The sequence below is a fragment of the Aulostomus chinensis genome, chromosome 8 (assembly GCF_037954235.1).
Source record: "Aulostomus chinensis isolate RoL2024-O1b breed Wild chromosome 8, RoL_Achi_v1.0, whole genome shotgun sequence".
NCBI classification, from domain to species: domain Eukaryota; kingdom Metazoa; phylum Chordata; class Actinopteri; order Syngnathiformes; family Aulostomidae; genus Aulostomus; species Aulostomus chinensis.
In genome coordinates, this window is record NC_141327.1 from 27,757,317 (window position 1) to 27,776,884 (window position 19,568).

The 19,568-nt window shown below is 49.1% G+C and overlaps 1 protein-coding gene across 2 annotated transcripts; it reads right to left on the minus strand.

Annotated features, from left to right (window-relative positions):
- LOC147257912 (protein jagged-1a-like) lies at positions 1-15,574 on the minus strand. 2 transcript variants are annotated; one of them, XM_086210277.1, is made up of 26 exons: positions 15,307-15,574; positions 13,932-14,231; positions 11,930-11,984; positions 9,087-9,344; positions 8,919-8,979; positions 8,678-8,808; positions 8,405-8,524; positions 7,875-7,988; positions 7,684-7,797; positions 7,325-7,438; positions 6,999-7,045; positions 5,946-6,119; positions 5,713-5,863; positions 5,316-5,480; positions 4,943-5,056; positions 4,739-4,852; positions 4,339-4,452; positions 3,958-4,074; positions 3,565-3,592; positions 3,220-3,305; positions 2,899-3,012; positions 2,683-2,792; positions 2,229-2,459; positions 1,903-2,034; positions 1,536-1,686; positions 1-1,013 (listed from the first exon to the last, which is right to left on the minus strand). In XM_086210277.1, exons 1-26 carry the CDS (start codon positions 15,373-15,375, stop codon positions 508-510), a joined length of 3,690 nt encoding a protein of 1,229 aa, XP_086066403.1. In that variant the 5' UTR covers positions 15,376-15,574; the 3' UTR covers positions 1-507. The 2 variants fall into 2 exon arrangements, with proteins under 2 accessions (XP_086066403.1, XP_086066404.1); XM_086210278.1 differs by having other exon boundaries at positions 834-1,013; positions 1,573-1,686.
- Between the last annotated feature and the right edge of the window lie 3,994 nt (positions 15,575-19,568).

Consider the following 19,568-nt stretch of genomic DNA (forward strand, 5'->3'; position numbering starts at 1 on the left):
CATAATAAAAAGACCCTGAAACAGCGAAACACGTGTCTAAGCAGCCGTCCAGCAAGTTCTAACAGAACAACCCACAAGAGCTTCGAGCAGACGAGACAGAAAAATGCCCCAAACCAAAAAGGCTCAAACACACAAACAATTTTGGCACTGACAAAGAATTTATCAAAAAAACATCATTTCCATCTAAAAGTTGAGAGCTTACCAAGCTGCCGAACCTTCAAACACTCATAAATAAAAACTTATCTTAAGTTAATGAACCAAATGTACACAACAAATAGAAACTATTTACACTTTTATACAGTAACATTCAACATGGACGATCCTTCATATCCACACCAAAGTCGCCAAGGCAACAGCCAGAAACGCTGTTCGTCACATCCAGATGGTTCAGGAACTGCAGTTGACCAGTCGTTATGTCCTGTTGCCGCCACCTTTGGTTAAATGCCACAACGAAGGACCACAAACATCCACCGCGTTGAGAATGTTCAGCCATTTTGCGGCAGTTGGCTACACTATACACTCGGTCCTGTTGACGCCGCGCGTCTGCAGCTGCCTGTTGTCCTGTTTGCTAGTCCTGAGCAGCGGTTTGCTGGTCGTATTTTGGAGCGATCGCTCCTCCCAGTCTACCAGCCAGTAGGCAGGCGGCGCCCTGGCCTTCTGCAGCCGCTTGTCAGCCTCCTCCTCCTCTTCTGTCAGGCTCCTCCTCTCTGCTCTCCTGGTCTTGGCGTTGGTGCAGTTCTTGTCCTCGTAGACGTGCTGATGGATAAGGTGTTTGTGCTGGTTTTTCTCGATGGGGTTCCTGATGTGTTTAAGCTGCTCACGGGCGGCGCCCACGCTGTTGTGCAGGGCATTGTTGTCCTCGGCTGCAGGCGCCGATGGTGACGACACCAGGGTGCTGACCCCTGTGTGGGTGCTCTGTTTCCGCCGCCTCCTCAAACACCACAGCAAGGCAGAGGTGACTGTCAAGGCCCAGGCCACAATCACCACGGAAACCAGCAGAGGCACAAGGTGGTCTGGAGCGAAAAAGTAACAGGTTAAGAGGCACGACGACATCATCTGTAACCACGACTACCACAGCACGGTAATCGATATGTCACAAGACTCATCTTACAAATATAAACAGACAAACAAAACTCTCTGTCAGAGCTTGACGTGCTTTGACTGCCAAACATGAGCGGAGCAACAGTTGCTGCCGTTGCCCTCAGAGGACGGCGTCCCCACGTCAGTGAACCTCGTTGCTCTCTTTAGGTCTTCAATTCCGGTGTCCTAGGCTCATGTTTACTGAATAGGTTTCCCCTCTCATCCAAGAGGCTTCTCCAGTTCTCACCGGTTTGTTAGGAGCAGCTGAGCTACGACACAGCGCTCAAGAGTTACCGTGAGCAAGAACATTCACAGACGTCTCCCGCCAAGATGCGTTTGGAGTTGATAATCATTAGAATCATTCTAAATAACTGTGACCAACTCTAACGTCGCCTCCTTCTAGCCACAATACTCGTCTCCACTCAAGAGAGACTCCTGAGGAACCCTGAACTCACTGTTGGGATCGCGGCTCTGTCGTCTCTGGATGCGAACCTCAGCGATGGCGCTGATGATGGAGCTGTTGGCGCTTTTCTTGCTGACCAGGTCCACGATGCCGTCGCTGATTCCCTTGACAAAGGTCGAACCTCCCTGCTGGTCCTCTGTTGCCTGGAAGGTTCAGCAGGACAGCGGTTGACAGGGATAATCCCTCGAATCACTGGTTACGTTTACTTAAACATTTTCTGTTCCAGTACCAACTGGATTAAGACAAAGAGACGCTGCCGTCCTTCAGAATTGTTCAGAAGAAAATGGAATTCTAGAAACGTTGACAGCTGAGACTCGGTTGTTCTGCACGCAGAAGCCTTTCCCAGAGGAGGGACTCACCACGGCAATGTGGATCTCGTTGCTGACACTCAGCGAAGGTGTGCAGCTCATGGAGAAGGAGGAGTCAGAGGACAGGTTCTTGACCACGTAGAGGTTCCTGAGCTCTCGACACACCCGCTCCACTGTCACGCCCTGCAAAGGCAACACCATCAACAGCTCGCAGCAACTTGATAAACCTGAAGCTAGCCTCTGGACGTCAGCATGAGCGACAATGCTAGCATGGAAGTTAGTGTGAAGGCACTCCAAAAGCAAATCAGCTCCACAGAGACACAAACGCAGCAGAGAAGACGGCGTTTGCTGGCGCTCTCTGTCAGTTCAGTTCTGACCTTTGCCATGACGTCCTTGTTGAAGGTGAAGGTGATGTTGGCGCAGCTGCTCTCTGGGTGACACTTGGCTGTGGGCGGGGCCTGGTGGGTGTGGCTCCAGCACTCTCCCTGATTGGTGCAGGGCTTGACGAAGCAGCTCTCATATGCGATGGGGACACAGGTCTGACCGCCTGGACACTCGCCGCCACGAGTCTTGCTGTGGAGGCTACAGGGTCTCGGGCCGCACCACAGCTAAAAGTATATGAGGGTTCCGGTTAGAAGATGATGACGTCAGCCACCATACAGACAAAGACAATTAAAAATACATTGAATTTATGCAAAAAGTATTTATGAAAAAAAAAATCAATGGGCAATTTTATCTGGCAAGAAAAATAATAACAAAAATATTTCATGATTTATGTACTTATTCATTTTTTCTTTTTTAAATCTCTGAGAAACTAAAATGTGTTTGTACCTTTGTGCAATCGACCCTCCCGTTTTGACAGCGGCAGCTGTTGCAGTCGGCGTCCCACCTGCTTCCATCCGCCGCCACCGACCCTCCGACCACGCAGGGCCTCCCCGACACTGCGGCACAAAGCCATCATCAGTGCCGTCCTTGCAGCCTTGTGCGTTTTGAAACATGAATCGAACTGTGAAACCGATAATGACGGCGTGGAGAAGTCATGTTTACCTTCTTGGCAGCGAGCGCCGGTTCTACCTGGAGGACAGACGCAGCGGTAACTGTTGATTTCATCCACGCAGGTCGAGCCGAGCGCGCAGGGAGACGACTGGCACTCGTTGACGTCTGAGAAGAGAAGCGTCTGCGTGAGCGGTGCAGTGCTGTCAATCATTCACAAATAATCAATAAACAGGAGAAGCACGCCTGGTGAGTGTTTGAGTCGTCTGTATCACACAAGATTTATACCTCCCGTGTTCGTGTTAACACAAACCTACTGAAGAAAGACTGAACGAGAGCGAGCAGCAGGTTGAAGGGTCAAAGGTCAACACTCACTGATCCTGCAGTCGGGGCCGGCGAAGCCCGGCGCACATTCACAGCGATACCAGTTGTCTCCGTCGATACACGTTCCGCTGTTATAACTGCAAGAGAACAGGACAGGGTGAGTCTGGCGGAAAAAGTCATTCAAGACCCCATCGACAAAAATGTCTGCTTGTAGTGATCAGACATTTTTAAATATTTAAAACCATTTCTGACCCTGTGGCGTGAGGCGAGACTCTGGAGCAGAGAGGATAAAAATGTATCCTGACACCAACGGCTCACAGAACCTCCACACAACGCCACCAATAATGTGTTCCCGAGTCGTCGGAACCAAAATTAGTTTGATTTAGTGAGACTCACCAGGGATGAGGGCTGCAGTCATTGACATCTGAAAATAAAGTAACAAAGGACAGCGTCAGACCAGGGGTTCTCAAAGTAAGGTGCGGGGACCCCTAAAAAGGGGAAAAAATCTAAGTATCTCTTTTCCTCAAAGACATGAAACAAGGCACTTCATCACTGACATGACAGTTAAATATATAATTGTATTTTTCTCGTCATTTTTAAATAAATACAGTCCCTAATTTCAAGGTAGATTCCAAGGAGATTTAGAGAATCTGATGGGAAAAGGTGACTGGTAAATTATCAATAAAGATTTTACAACAACAAATAGACAAAAGAAAAGAACATTTGAGGATTAAAACAGAATTATATCAGAATAAAATGACAAATGCTTTGTTGATTGCAGTGACTCACTGTGGCTGCAGGTGGCGCCCTCCCAGCCCTCCTTACAGACGCAGCTGAAGGCGTCTCCATCCACCACGCAGGTTCCTCCATTCTCACAGGGGCTCTGCAGGCAGCTGCTGTTCTTGGCTGAGGACACAATGGGCCCGTTAGCCAGCAGCTAGCATGAAAACATCGTCATCAAACGCTGCGCCTCCATTCAAGGTTCCTGCAACGGAACTCTGGCTCAAGACTACCAGCAGCCAGGGTGACCGTCCGAAACCAACGGCGTCTCTCTGGAGCTCTCGACCCCGCAACAGCGAGCCACCGTACTTTCCATTCAGGTCCAAAATGAATAAAAGTGAAATAAATAAAAAAAGACTAGATGTAAAAAGTGCTACGAGGGTAACTGACCGACACTGCAGGTGGCTCCGCCCCAGCCTGCAGGGCAGAGACAGCGGAAGGCGTGGCCTTCGTCGTAGCAGGTTCCTCCGTTGTTGCAGGTCTCCTGGTCACACTGACTCTCTCCTGGAAGACAAAACGCCATCAGAAAGCAGCAATTTACGCCAAACAGGAAAGTAGAGTGTGTCATCAGGCCTGGTGGGTGACTCTGCACGTGACCTGATAGTATCAATCACTCCCTTTGGGTTCGTTAGAATTTTTCAAAGTCCAAACTGTTTCTCTCTTTTTTTTTTTTTAATTTTTCAAACAAAGAAGGGAGTAAAATGAGGATGTGTGGAGTTTAAAAACAGGACAGGAGGAGCCATAAAGAAAACTGACCACAAGAACAGTCACACATGGGGGCGGGGCTTACTTGAGTGACAGGTCTTCCCCTTCCAGCTATTGGTACATTCACAGAAGAAGTCATTGACCAGATCTCGGCAGACACCGCCGTTCTGACACGGATCCGAGCCGCAGTCGTCGACGTCTGCAACGCAAAACGACATTAGAACATCTGCAGAATGTTGGTCGCCTTGCGCTGAGGGGGAGGAGTCAAGAAGGAAGAGGAGGAGCTCACTGTTATGGCAGGTGGGGCCGTCCCAACCTTCAGCACAGATACACCGATACTGACGCACTTGGTCAATACAGGTTCCTCCATTCAGACAGGGGGCGCTCTCACAGTCATTGACGTCTGACAGACAGAAGCAGAATTTGTGTCACTCTTTTCTTGTGTTCTAATTTGTTTTATGTTTGCTTTACACATTAAATGCATGTAAACTCTGACATGAAAACCAGTTTAAAATGGAGGAAGAGTTAAAAAATTATATACTGGTGGAATTTAAATGAGTATTTGTGAAAGCAATCCAACAGAAGGGACTACATTTTGCTCAGGGCCCCCCGGGGACCTTCAAGGGCCCCACTTTGAGAACCCCAGTCCAGACAGAACTCACTCTCGTGGCAGTAGGTCCCGGTGAATCCCTCCTCGCAGTCACAACTGAACTGCCCGCCTGCATGACTCTGGCACCGCCCGTGGGGGCCGCACACGTTGGATGAAATCAAACGCACCCCACCTGGTGTGGCGTTCGACGCCACCGCTACTGTGCAGCTGTCAATCACTGAGGATGAGAAGAAGCAATGCCACCTGTTTCAGACTTTGGCTTCATGTCTGAGAAATGAAGGCCCAGGGCCCAACTTTTTTAGCTTGTCCATTAGATTTGGCTTCAAACCTAATACGACAGAGTGATGTCATGACGGTAAACACACAACGCCACCGCTACAGGACGTGGATACGGTTACAGGGAACGACTGACTGGTGTTACAAGTCGATGTGAAATGATGGTGTGGCACCTTTGCAGGGCGTCGTGCGGCAGTGGTCCTTCAGCCGCGAGCAGTTCCTGCCCTCGTAGTCTTCAGGACATTTACAGACGTAGTCGGCCACCACGTTGAAACACTGGCCGCCATTTTGACACGGGTTCTGCTGGCAGTAATCCGCATCCGACTGGAGAGAGAAAGAGAGAGAGACTGAGAGAGACTTCTCAATAAATGCAACAAACAAAGTGGGCGTGGCTTAATCAGCTCACCTGACAGCGACTTCCAGAAAAACCGGGTGGGCAGAGACAGCGGAAGCTGTTAACTTCATCGTGGCAACGGCCGCCGTTGAGGCACGGCCCACTGGCGCACTGGTCCACGTCTTCCTCACAGTGTCTGCCACTGAAGCCTGGCGCACACACACACTTGTAACTGTTCACCAGGTCCTGAACGGAAACAGATGAGGACATTTGTCATCGTGTCCTCCAGACTCCCTCAGGGCCCCTCGTGGGTTTGGTTTGGTTTCGGTGACACGGACTAACAGCACTGTCACGCTCTCACCCACGTGTTGCAACAGTCGAGCGTGTGAAGGCGCGAGCGCCGCTCACTTCTGGAACCACGAGTCTAAAACATCCCACTGCCAGTTGCCTCCATCACTCACAGCAAACCCAGCATGAAACGAGCCCGAGAGCAGCGCCACATTTCCCATCAACGTGGAGACGATTTCAGTGGTCACAGAAGATTTAACTTTTCAGAAGTTCTTTTCTTCAAAAGGGGGGGGGGTAGCAGGTGGAAAACAGCGCATCAGTTCCAACGAACGACAACGTCAGCGTCTGTTCTCAAAATGGAGGAAATCCTCCAAAAAAAAATATCGAAAAATTAGGTTTTTATTTGATTTCTGGTTCATGAGAGTGTTTTGAGATGACACTGTTATGAACCCCGTCAATCAAAACGTCTCGCATATCGTAATCAGGGATTAAAAGTCTTTACAAAACATGTCAGACATACAGATTCATTATGAACGGACTGACAGCCCCAAGAATCATTTGTCAACCACGTCAGGAAACAAAAAAACATCGTTGTGAGAAAACGTCGACAAAAAAACAACAAAACACTCAGCTTTTGAAAACATGGAGGAAAAAGTTGTTGGGAAAGGAGAATGCTTGGAGTAATTGGATCTGCTGTTGTCATGGCGATATGACTCAGCATTTGAGCATTAGTTCTGCAGGAGTGGGGAACATGTGTGTGTTGTAGAAAGAAAGAAAGAGAGAGAGAAAGAGAGAGAGAAAGCATGTCAGCAGGGAATCCCCCGAGGGAAGGCTCACCTGGCATGTGGCTCCGTTCAGACACTGCCCACGACAGTCGTTGATATCTGCAGAAAACAATTCAGCACAAGTTTGTCAAGAGGAGAAACCAGACGAGCTGCCGGAAGTTTACACACACACACACACACACACACACACACACACACACACACACACACACACACACCTCCGCCCCCATTAGCAGAGCCGCTAGCTTCTAGCATCCCGCCTGCGGCTGTCAGATTCAGCGTCACAGATGTTTTGTTCTGACGACCAGCAGCTGGAGTCGGACACAGACTGACATTCGTTTGGGAAGCGTTGATTTAGGGCGTCAACGTCGTACTCACTGATGTCACAGTTCTGGCCCATCCAACCACGGAGGCACTCGCAGAAGTACCCTCCAATCAGATTGTGGCAGGACTTGGCGTTGGTGCAGGGGCTGTTGTCGCATTCGTTGGCGTCTGAATTGGAACAGAAAAAAAAAAGAAAGATGAGAGAGAAGCCCGCTCTTCCTGATTTATAGTCACCTTAAAATTCATGACGGATTCAACTTTTTTTTTTTATCAAATCAATTTATCCGATAATCATTTAAATTTTTTACAGTGGTGGAAGGAAAAACTTTCGACTCGTTAGAAGCAATCTGATCCTCGGGTCAAGTTCTCAGTTTCCTTTGCAGGCGTTCGCGTGTTTGCGGGCTTCGACTCACCGAGGAGGCAGGTCTTCCCGGACCACTGAGGCGGGCAGATACACTTGAACCCATTCACCAGGTCCTGACAGGTTCCTCCATGACTGCAGGGACTCTCCAGACAATCGTCCACATCTGAGACGGACACGGTGAGACCAGGGTCACCAGAGACATCAGCAGGATTCAGAGACAAAGGTGGGAACAAGTCTTACCAATGGAGCAGGATGGTCCGCTCCACCCGGCGGTGCAGCGGCACTCGAATCCCTGGCTGGTTTCCACACAACTGCCTCCATTCAAACAGGGGTTGGACAGACAGGCGTTGTCGGCTGAGACAGACAGACAGACCCGAGAGACACTGAACAACCTGGCAGTGAAGACTCGCACAAGACTCGTTCGAGTTGTACTGAGGAATCGTTCATTTCAGCTGTGGCATCCCAGATGTTCTGCTGCCTCTAGGAAGCCCTCTTTCCGGCTTTACAACTGTTGAAAATTGTTCATAATGAGATTCTTCACCTGCTTCTTCCTCCGGCTTAGCACCAAACCGGCCCCTGACCTTTGACCCCTGAACAGGCTTTTTCCACAACCTCTCACTCGGCTACGGTCATCAACCTTTCAAAATGATTTTAATGATTTTCCAGGAGCTCCGAGCTTCTTCTCTGGGACAAACACCATCCAACCTGAGAGCAGGATCTGGTCTGACAGTCCCCGCTGAAGCTGGAATCGAACCATCGCTTCTGCTCACCTCTCTGACAGTTGACTCCAGAGAAGCCCTCGGGACAGGAGCAGTGGTATTTGTCAGGTCCCGTGTTGCTGCAGGTTCCTCCATTCAAACATGGCTGCTGCGTCCTGCATGTGTTCAGGTCTGCAGGTTGAAAATTAAACTCGTGAATCATGTAAATATGTGAGAGAGAGAGAGAGAGAGAGAGAGAGAGAGAGAGAGAGAGAGAGAGAGAGTGAGAGTGTGTGTGTGTGTGTGTGTGTGTGTGTGTGTGAGAGTGAGTGTGTGTGTGTGTACCTTTGTCACATAACTGTCCTCCATAGTTGGTGTCACAGAGACACTGCCAGGGCTCCACACAGCTTCCATGAACACATCCAGGGTGAGGGATACACTGATCGCAGTACTCACCCTGCCAGCCATACAGACACCTGAGACACACACACACACACACACACACACAAAATGATATTTACATGTTCCAGTACCCTGGTTCTGATTAAGTCAGCATCATGTTCACGACGATGGAACCGTGACTCACCTGCACTCTCCAGGAACTTTACAGGCCCCGTGGTCGGTGCTGCAGCCCAGTCGGCAGACGGCTGCGGAGATGGATGGAGGGGGAGACAAGTATGAATCTCGGGTCCTGTTCAACTGTCTCACCTCGCAAGGAGAAGGGAGGAACTGGTTTTGGCGAAGACGAGCTCACCGGTGTTGCAGTCTGGACCGGACCAGCCCTCCAAGCAGGTCTTGTTGCCATTGTGGTCGCACTCGTAGTGACCGAAGAAGTCATCTCGCGGGCGGCAGAACTTGTTGCAGCCAAAGCCGTAATAGTGCTCGTCACAGCTGAGGCGCACTTGGAAGTGGAACTGAGCCACCGGGCCGTTGTGCTTCAGGTTTTGCCACAGCCGGCTGGGGTTGATCATCCCCGATTGGACGGCCCGCTCGATCACCGCCCCTCCAACATCTGACGACACAACAACAGGCTCCGTGAGGCCATGGTGCTTCAAAACACAAAAACCTCCTTTAGCTCACACGTGTTTTTCTTCCTCCTGCGTTTCTTTATTTTGGACTCCAGAATGTAGACAGAGCCAGACACATCTGTTTAGCTTGAGGCTAATCGAGACTGACAACAGCAAAACTGAACCAAATGACACCTAAAGAGCCCAAACCCAGAAATATCCAACTCACCCTGAAGGCATCTGACACAAAACAGGACTTTCACAGGTCTTTTAACCGGACTAATCAACGACTCAACAAATTATGACTCGGCGCATTCGGACAACAATCCCTCCGGGTGCTGCTAAAGACGCTAGCTGCTGTCACGTCCCAGAGATTTCTCAAATGCTGAGCTGCTCTGCGATATTTCACCAATGAGGTGGAAAGTGTGGTCGGGCTGAGGCGGTGGCCAACGAGGCTGAAATCCCTAAAAAAAAAAAAAAAGAAAAAGACGCTCCTAAAACCTCAGGTGACACCATCGGCCTGGAGGCCAAGTGTGAGGCTTCGCGTCACGATAGGAAGTTCAAAAAGGTGCTGAAAACAGCACGGGGTTGACAAAATTTAAAAAAAGAAAAAAAGTTAACATCAAAAGTAGCTGGATGTGTTCCTCGTCGGATATTTGAGCAAATATTCAAACCTTGCACGTCACTGACAAATACCAGCGGAGCCGCGGCGCCAACACCTGCCTGAGAGCTGCAGTTGAGGGACAAAGAGGAACTTCACCATTTAAGCAGCGTGTTCAGCTGAGGCTGAAGTACAGAGAGCTGTCGCTGAACCAGAGATATTCATGGAGCAAAAATAATTTCATACCAACTTGAAACATCATCCACAATGGCGAGGAAGAAAAAAAAAGAAAAAGAGGGTTTGTTCAGGTTTTTTTCACGCCATACAATTCCTTCGCTCATCTAGTGGCCAATAGAGGAACTGCAGCTGACAGTATGTTAAATGATCATGTCACATGAAGTTTACTCGAATGATGATTCAGCAAAAAAATGTCAAAACCAATCGGTGCTTAAAATATATTTCACAACGTGATCATTTTCCATGCAACCGTTGTGGGCCGATGACACACGACACTTTTAACTGAGTAAATTATAACATATACAAAAACCAGGAAGAGAAATAATCAAAAGGAAGTGAAAGATTTGGTAGCTAAGACAACCCATCCTAATACATACACCTGGAAGAAACATACTATTGTATACACTCAAAATATCCCACTTTGACGAGGTGGGAACTCGGATAAGAGGAACTGACACAGAACCAGAGGTTTCAGCCCGAGGTGAACCGCAGCGTCGGGTGCGACCAGGTGTTCAGGGGGGCCACGTGTTGGGGGCACTTAGCTTGTTGATGCTAAACTGAGACGGTCAATATTTGCTCTGTCCACATTTGGCTCAACAGCAGCTTCAGCTTTGACCTCATAGCTCAATTTGTCCGCTGCAGTTTTCTGAGCAAACCCTCAAAATCTCACATTTGTTACCCCTCCCCCACAGTGGTCCGACCGGGCCGAGGCAAGCCAGCTTCACACTGGGCCTATAATGGTTCCCTGCGGGATGCCAAATACAGCACCGAGCGAACACTATCGCTCTGAGTGCCTTGTTGACCACTGGATGATAAACATAGGCCCACTGCCCTCGCTTGCTCTACACGGAGTCTTTACTTACTGAATGGGACTCAACCAGGACGTGTGAACACCCCTCACAGTGGATCCTCGAGGGGTCAACAGAGGTGAGGAAGAACGCACTACAACTGTCCAGGGCTCAAACTGAAAGCAGGAGGTCTTTGCCCTCGTCTAGTTTGTCTCCTCAAGACCCAAACATATTCAATTAATAGCCTTTTTTAGCTTCTCGTTGCTTCTTTTGGCTTACATTTGAGCCTCACGTTGTTTAATTTAGCGAGCATCTTAGCATGTGGCTTTGTTTAAAGTTACATTTTAGTTCCCTCTTTCTAAGCTTGTGGCTGTTATAAGCTCGCATTTTGCTTCAGTTGCTTTTGACCTGCACATTGGCTGTGGGTTGAAGATTGTTAGCTCCAAAGTTAATTCACATGTCAGCTTTAAGTTATATTTTTGCTAACATACTAGCTTGTACCTGTCTTTCGTATATTTTGACAATAGCGACTGCCAAGCTGACATTTTAGCTTCTTGTTTTTTGGGTGATTTTTTTTTTTTAAAGCCCCCCAAAAATAGGAACAAAGTATATTTTTCTAAAAAAAAAAAAGGGAAAAAAAGCGTACACATAATTATCAAAATTAAGTATTCAGGGCTCCAAAGGACTGTAAGGTTTCCCTAATCCAAATATCCCAGAACCATAGTTTAGAACGCAAAGTCGAGACGAAACGCCGCCAAATGGTTCCTAGCTCTTCGTTCCACGCTCGCTGTGACTTGGTTTGAACTTACAAACCGCTGCAGATATTTAGCAGCGGTTTCCACACCGAGACGGCATTTTTATGAAACCACCTGCCATTGCCTGTGCACGGCAGAGGTCAAAGGTCAGGTCAGTTTCAGTGGGAGAGAAAACTAAACAGTGCAGGATAAGGGATGGTGATACTCACTGCCGGAGGAGTCGTTGTTGAAGTCCAAGGCTTCCACGATCAACGTGTATGACCTCTGCACACACAGAAAACGACTCGTCAATAAATACGACGACAGTAATCAATAATTACTAATCAAGTAGGAATGTTTGAAGGCGAAACATTTCGAGGATCACTGAGTTTTATACTTTTGTGACTGCTGAGTTGATGGGTACAAACTGATGGGTGCAATCAAGTTACTGTCGAAGATCTCATCAACCCGAAGTCCCGTGTCGCCGGGGAAATGACACAATCATTAACCAGCAGAAGGAAGGAGTCCAACGTGGTTTTTTTAGTCGGAACAAAGCGGTTCCCAAAGTGGAGGTCGGGACCGTCTGACGATCACAAAATGGTTTCCAGGAAGAATCTGAAGAAGGCCAGTTGGCGTGTGACTGCTCAGCGCTTCAACCGCTGCTGAGCTGAGATGCTCAGGAACGCCGTGACGATGACGGCGGTCATCCAGAGGAAAAGTAAAAATGCGAACACCCCCTGCCCCCCGCCCTTTCCTATGTGATGTTTGTTATGGCCCATTTAGCTGCAATAATCCCGCCAGCAGCTCGAGGCGCTCAATAACCCGACATCACAGCTGAAGCCACCAGTCTGTGAACGCCACGGACGGACGGCGGTTTCCCGACGGGAGGAGGGAGTTTGTCTAGCTGCTGTGGATCAATGCCAACATCAGCTCAGCTCTGAAAACAGGATGATGTAAGACCACACAGCACGCCACGCGAACCAGGAAATGATCCTCACAGACCCTCCGTCATGCATTTAGTTTAAAAAAAGAAAAAAAGTAAAAGAGCCTCGAACGGCGTCAGATGGACTATAGAGGACGGAACGCCATGAAAATGGTGCTGGGGGGGGGGGGGGTACAACCCTGTCCACCACAGGTGTCACGGCAATCACATTTAAAAAAAAAACAAATCAAAACTTTACACAAATTGTCTGAAGGTGACTCAGATGTCACATGACCCGAGCACGTTATTGTTAATAAAACTGCTTCAAGACTCCGTTGGTTTGTTCTCCACAAACTTGCAGGGAGAGCTGAGAATCTGCTGCGGCACGCAGAGCGTGTCACGCCTCCAGCGTACCACGGAGCTGTTTACTTCACCGCCACATGACTGTCGCTAATGCAGAACCAGCGTGCCGGAGCAGTGACTGAAAACCACTCAATGCCTCTTGCACCACGCTTGCTTCACCTCTCTGGCCAGGGATCCCGCTGCTGCGTCCCGATCCACAAAGACAAACATGAGCGATGCCCGTCGGTCACAGTGGGTGGCAGCGAGAAACATTTGACCAGCTCCCACTTGCTTCTCGCCAGCGGCGTTGGTCTGCCTTGACGGCAGTTTGTTACCAGAAGCACCAGAAGATGCTCGTCCCCGCAAGACGTGCTCAGCCGAACGACTGGGACATCCCGGCCAGTTACGGCCGAGAGCCACGCCAGCCTCAGCAGCAGTCACAGGACCGACACCAGGAATGTCGCTCAGCTTTCTCTTTTAAGGTGCTGGAAGGTTGGGAGAGGAACAGTGACAACCAGCCTGGAAGAGAAAACTGTAGACTGGAGCCGCCGCCGCCACCACCAAGTACACGGAGGCTCCTCATCTAACCAGGGACACTCCGCAGGTCCACTGCTCACTCCCACAGGAGGTAAAACCCTCAGACTCTCCTCTTCCTGCTCCAACCCTGTTGTTCCTTGTTGACACTCTTGGAAACCTTACAGTAACTTTTTTTTCTCCAAACTTCTTAAAATGATTAAATGTGAGATAAGACACCTACAAAGAAAAATATAAGCAAAGAAACAACTAGAAGCTAAGGTAAAAACCATCCTAAACCAGAGGATCTCTAGATTTGAGGGTCCCAGTTGGGGAAAAGTACTTCAGTTGGGGGTCCGAAGCCTCCAAAGTGGATCCAGATCGGTCCTGCGGGATCTGAACGTCTGATTTCAGACACAACAAACAGCAACAAACTCACAACCTTTTGGACTCACCGGCCATGCAAAGCTGAACGGCAGCACCATCCGGGCCGTATCGCTCTGACTGCTGTGTACAGAGAAGGTGTTCCCACCCAGCACCGGCGTGGAGGTGGTGCCGAAGCTGCAGGGCCCGGCAGGCGATACCTTCAGCTGGTACTCCTTCAGACAGACCCGGAAGTAAGTGTCACATTCGGCCGAGCACCGCCGGTCCACCGCAGCCCGGGATCTGTCGCAGCAGGCGCCGCTCTGCAGCTGCCCCTTCACGTTCTGCATCGACAAAATCTGAACCTCAAAGTGTCCTGATGCTGAAGACACCTGCAGGGGAAGATCCACAGGTGAGAGGACAACAACTGAGACACAAATCCAGAGGAGGTGAAGGCTCCTGGCTGCTAGGACCCGGGGCCCCTGATTCAACTCTGCAGTTGATCTTTGGATGAAAGGGAGAGTCTCTGTGGTAGAAGAGAAGACGGATACCCTACTAGCTTAGCACAATGAATGGTGGTAGATGGGAAGTGTTAGCATAGCTTCTTCTGGGCAAACCGACATCTTGAACCTGATCAGATCCAAATTCATTGGAAAATGTGCCAAAATGGTAATAAAATACTGCAGGCAGCTCACAAGAAAAACAACAACAAAAACACCTTTGTTTAAAACAATAATTTGATTATTAGCTGATGGTTTTTCGTTTTAGTCTTTGCCATAAGTCATCGGTTTTATGAGTTGTATTCTTTATTCCTCTGCTAGTGGGAGGAAGAAGCAAAAAATTCCTAATTATTAATAAAAGTGTTTTTAAAAGTTTGCAGCATTTATCCAACAGCCTTTGAGGTTAAATTCATCCTAAACCATGATATAATTATTGACTTGGCAGGTGCTGGGTCAGGTACTGGGTCAGGTGCTGGGTCAGGTACTGGGTCAGGTGTCTCTAAGTGACTGAGGCGACGCCACGATGCTCCTGAGCATGAAGACGCTGGTGAATCTCTGGAAACTTTGATGATGATGATGAAAAACACGGTCCTCTGGAGTCCAGCAGCCGCTTCGTTCCAGCTCATGGGACCGGAAGCTGAAAGCTGACACACTTGTCATCACGAGTAAATATTAAGTGTCCTGTTTTGTGAGATCAAACCTTTGAATCTGTTGTTACGGAGCAAACACCTCCAGGCTGAGGTGGTTAGACGCTCTTAGGTTTAGTTCAGGTTACATCGCGAGTATTTTCACGTTTTTCTAAGATGCTTCTTTTTAATTCAGGTCACTAAGAAAGTTCATCGCTCCGTTAGACTGCGGGCAGCTTGGAAGAGAAACTTTTCCTGAACTTGTTAAGAGATGAAGATGATGAGCGGGAGATGAAGAGAAGCGAGGGGAGGAGGAGGAGGAGGAGCGGGGTGTGGGGTACCTGCAGGCGGGCGGACAGCAGCAGCAGCAGCAGCGGGCTGAGGAGAGCGATGCTCCGGCGCAGGCTCATGCCGGCGGAGGGATGCTGCTTGGCGGGTCACTGTGCTCAATGGAAGTCGGTGCGACCCTCCGGTCTTCCGGGTCAAACATGCACCGGCTTCGTTGTTCCGAGAAAAGCTCTTGAAAGTGGAACAGTCACGTCGACTCCTTCCCTTTTGTTCTGTATCATCCACGAACCTCGCAGACTGGAGATCGACTGACTGCGACTACAGCTGGGACAGCGGTTTGAGGGGCTCGGGAGGAGGCTGGGTAATATGGACCGCCCGAGGGGAGGAGTTTATACCGTGGTCACGCCCACTTATTAATATTGATGAGTTGCTGTGTTTGTATTGAGTTCACGTGGAGGTGCAGAAGTGCCTTCACACATGGAGGTTAAAACCCCAAAACTGACATGAGAGGACTTTGACACTGGTGTGATAATTATAAGATCTGCTGGAGTTGACTGTTTAAATAAATATTCCAATGTCATGTCATGGCGCCTTATAGCAGCTCAGCCTGCAGCTCAAATCAGATTATATGCAAATCCAGACTGATTATAGACGGTCGGAGCAGCAGATTGACTGATTGATGACAGTCTGGATGTGCAAATCAGATTCCAGCGCCAGAATAAGGGTAGAGCGTCACTAACGCGATTCCATGTCCTGTATGGTGCATTCCTGTTGACCTCCAGTTTGGAATTTCCAAGACCCCAGTTGGACGTTTCGGCTGGATTCCCTCATGTCAAACCAGCACACCTGACAAACCCCCGACATCACAATTAAAAACGGCTGCTCCACGCATCAGCAGCGTGACCGCCATGATAAAAAAATTTCAGCCGTTCCGCCTAAACTGTGTCACCTAAAATCGGTCCCAACAGCAGCAGTTAAAAACGTGGCAGGCTGTCATCACGGCGACAGAGCCGGCGCCTCATCAATTCGTTCGTCAGATGTCACAGTTTCAGCATCATTTTGACGCCTGCGTCACATTAAACCCCGGTCAAAGCTGCCATCCAGACCAGTTCCTGGAGGAGGCGTTGAACCCCTTCCACCACCAGTAAAGTCTTAACTGTGTCAAACTGGCACAAGTCACGCCAGGAGGAAACCCGCTTCAGTCTGCACCTGAACATAAGATGGACCAGCGCCAGCCCGATAATCTCCGCCTCCCGGCTCATCGCTCTCATTACAAAAGCTTCAAACTATATTTTCCTGTAGGGCTCCATCATAATGACAACTGCAATAAACGATTTAAAACCAGCTCATTAAAACGAGCGAATGATGAAACTCAATCTGGCAAAAAAACAAAAACAAAACTAACCCTGAACATCTTTATTAACTTAGACGTGAACAAAGATGGTTTCTTTTGTGCTCAGCTGATGAATTCTTTCAGAATCACACTTCAATCAGAGCACGTTTGGTTTTCGTGGCATCACAAAAGACGGTGTGTGCTTTCCAAGATGAAAAGGCTCCCGGGTGCAGCAGCAAGCCGTCTACAGATTCCTGCATCTGCTGTTAAAATGACCCATGATGACGTCACACCTCCGCCGCCGCCATCGTCACGGCTCCTGGTCAACACATCTTTTGTTGTCTTTGTTCACCTGTTTCTTATTCTGGTAACTGACATGAGGCCATTCCTCCTCACATGGGTTGTGTACTGGTTCGATAGGACAGGATACCTCACAGTCGCCATGAGATTATGACCAGCAGATTATGTAAATGTCGAGGCAAATATCTGAATGTGTGAAAGGTGGCGAGTGGAGGAATGAAAGGAGGCAGTGTCTGAGTGGGAGGGGGTGTGGGGGTTGGGGTGGTGGTGGTGGTGGGGGGGAGTCGCCAGAACAAAGGTGGTCCCCTCTTTATTCTCAAATTAGAGCAGCTGGGCTCGTTTCCCTCCAGCAGTCCCATGAATAGATTATTGGCCTCTGAAAGAGACACCAGCCCCGCCCCCTCTGCTCCTGCCATGGTCGGACCAACATGAGGCGACCCCCCGACCCCCCTGGAAACACAACCAGAGAACCAGATACAGAGGAGAAAGTAGATCCTGAAGTAAACTTAAAGCGGGCACATTTATTCCAGCAAGTATTGAAGTAGAGCGCTTTCACAACTGCAAATTCATCCCGAGGTGGCCCTTCAGTTCCTGCACCAGACCTCTGCCGGGATGATGTCGTTTTGTGGTCTAACAGGAAGTTAGCATCACCATGGTTCCCTCCACCAGCGCCAGTGGGGCTTGTTTGTTGGGGCTTTGGATGATGCAATCGGCAAATCAGATCTGTGGTGAACAAAACAATGAGGAGCTTTACAGGTTTAGTTCGTGGAGATCGTCTCCACTAACGGACCACTTTGGCGATGTTTTGAAGTGTAAATGTAACGGGTGGCAGCGATAAGCTAAGGTTTGCCTCGGAAGGAACTGCGCGACTTCAGCAAAGTCGTGCTTTACTTTTAAACGTGCTTGATAAAAGGAACCCGACTAACTGATGGAGGAGTTCAGCCGTGCCGGTAGCCCTCATGTCTGAGGGCCTCAGGTCCCCTATAAGGGGGCAGAACTAAAACTCTGGCTGCAGTTTCTCCTTCAGTTGGTCTTCGTGTCAGCTGGCGTTATCTCACAGATCCTCACCTGTCAGCTAAGTCTACACCTGAAACTCCCTCAGGACCACATTTTTCATTCCTTTTACTCCTGTCAGGCCTAATTAGAGATTCCTGAGAAGTGTGTGAGGCGAGATAAGATACATAACATAGCATAATTGCCGTTTAAGTGTTCAAATTAGTTTTTGCTCATTTATGTCTGTGTAACTGTCAGTGCCACAGTTTCTGCGTGTCTGCCTGGTGTCTCAGCAGGAGCCGCCCTCGGTCCAGTGGGGAAGATTGGGGCAGAACTCGGACAGAATCTGGAGGCTCTCCTATGAAATTCAGAAAAGCAGCATATAGATGTCGACTTGCACGACTGAACTTGTGAGCCCAGATGTGTGTGTGTGTGTGTGTGGGGGGGGGGGGGGGGGTGCAGGTCGATGGATTGAAGTTGAATTTATTACACGATGTTTTGCAGACGGTGCCAGGATGAGGGTGGAGCCCCGTGGAGGAGGTGGGTGGGTCGGTAGGTGTGGCTGTGAGATGCCGTGTCTCTGGCTCTGTTTAGTCTCCTAAAGAAATCGAGTGAATCTAAACAGGAAAAAAAAAAGAAAAAGAAAAATCAGATTCAGAAATGAAAAGACGCTTCAGTGACAGTGCAGCGGCGCAACCAGTTTAGAGCTCAGGAGGTCGACGGCAGTCTATCAGGTCTGTTTGCAGAGCTGCTTCATTTCACAAAGCAAAGAAGAGCTTCATCGCCGATATTTCCTTCAAACAAACAGCCAGCCAGCCCTCAAGCATCCGTCAGTAAACAGGAGCTGGCGACGGGATCAGAACATCCACCGCTTCTGTTTCAGGATCATCTGATGAAGCAGGTTTCTGAAACCAAATTCACTGTAAAATTGGCGGGGAGCTCTGAATCTTAACGAATGTCATTAAATATTGCGTAAAACACAAAACCTACTGAGGAAACATGTCGCTACAAAATGTTGCTACTAGGTTCAATGGAGAGGGGGGGAAAAAGCGCTTTTCTGTGTTTCATTGACGACATGTGAAAAGACTCAAACGGTGAACTGATGGAGGCCGGGACGACGTCATCGTCCGTGTCTGTATTTGAAAAGCGGGCCAGAGTTCATGTCTTCGGCAACGTTTCCCGCTCTGTCGAGAGGAGACACACTGAGCGTGCTCTGTGAGCACAGCACCAGCTGGCTACTTCCTGTTAGCCTTCAGCTAACCTGAACGTGGATGGATCATTTAACCGGCCATCTCTTCTTCTCTTTCAAAATGCTGGATGGATCAACCTCTGAAAGCGAAATGAGTCATTCGGCGAAGTTCGCATGACAGTCAAAAAAATTCATACGCCGTCTCCCAGCCACAAAGAAGTAGGACTCTCACTCCCGCAATGAAACCTGACTTCGTTTTCTTACTTTGATGCACCGCCATCATGATAAGTGCTCCTGGGTAATGTAGTTTAGAGTACTGGCAGTTTGTGAGAGGGAAATGTCGCGATATGTAAGGAGTCAAATGTTAAAGTGCTGTATCCTGCTACTGCTAGCAGGAGGGAGCTCTGGTGTGTGTGTGTGTGTGGGGGGGGGGGGCAAGCCCCCTCCCACAGGGAATTTGGTTCAAGGTGAGGTAGATGGCGTGTGAGGAGGTGACAGCT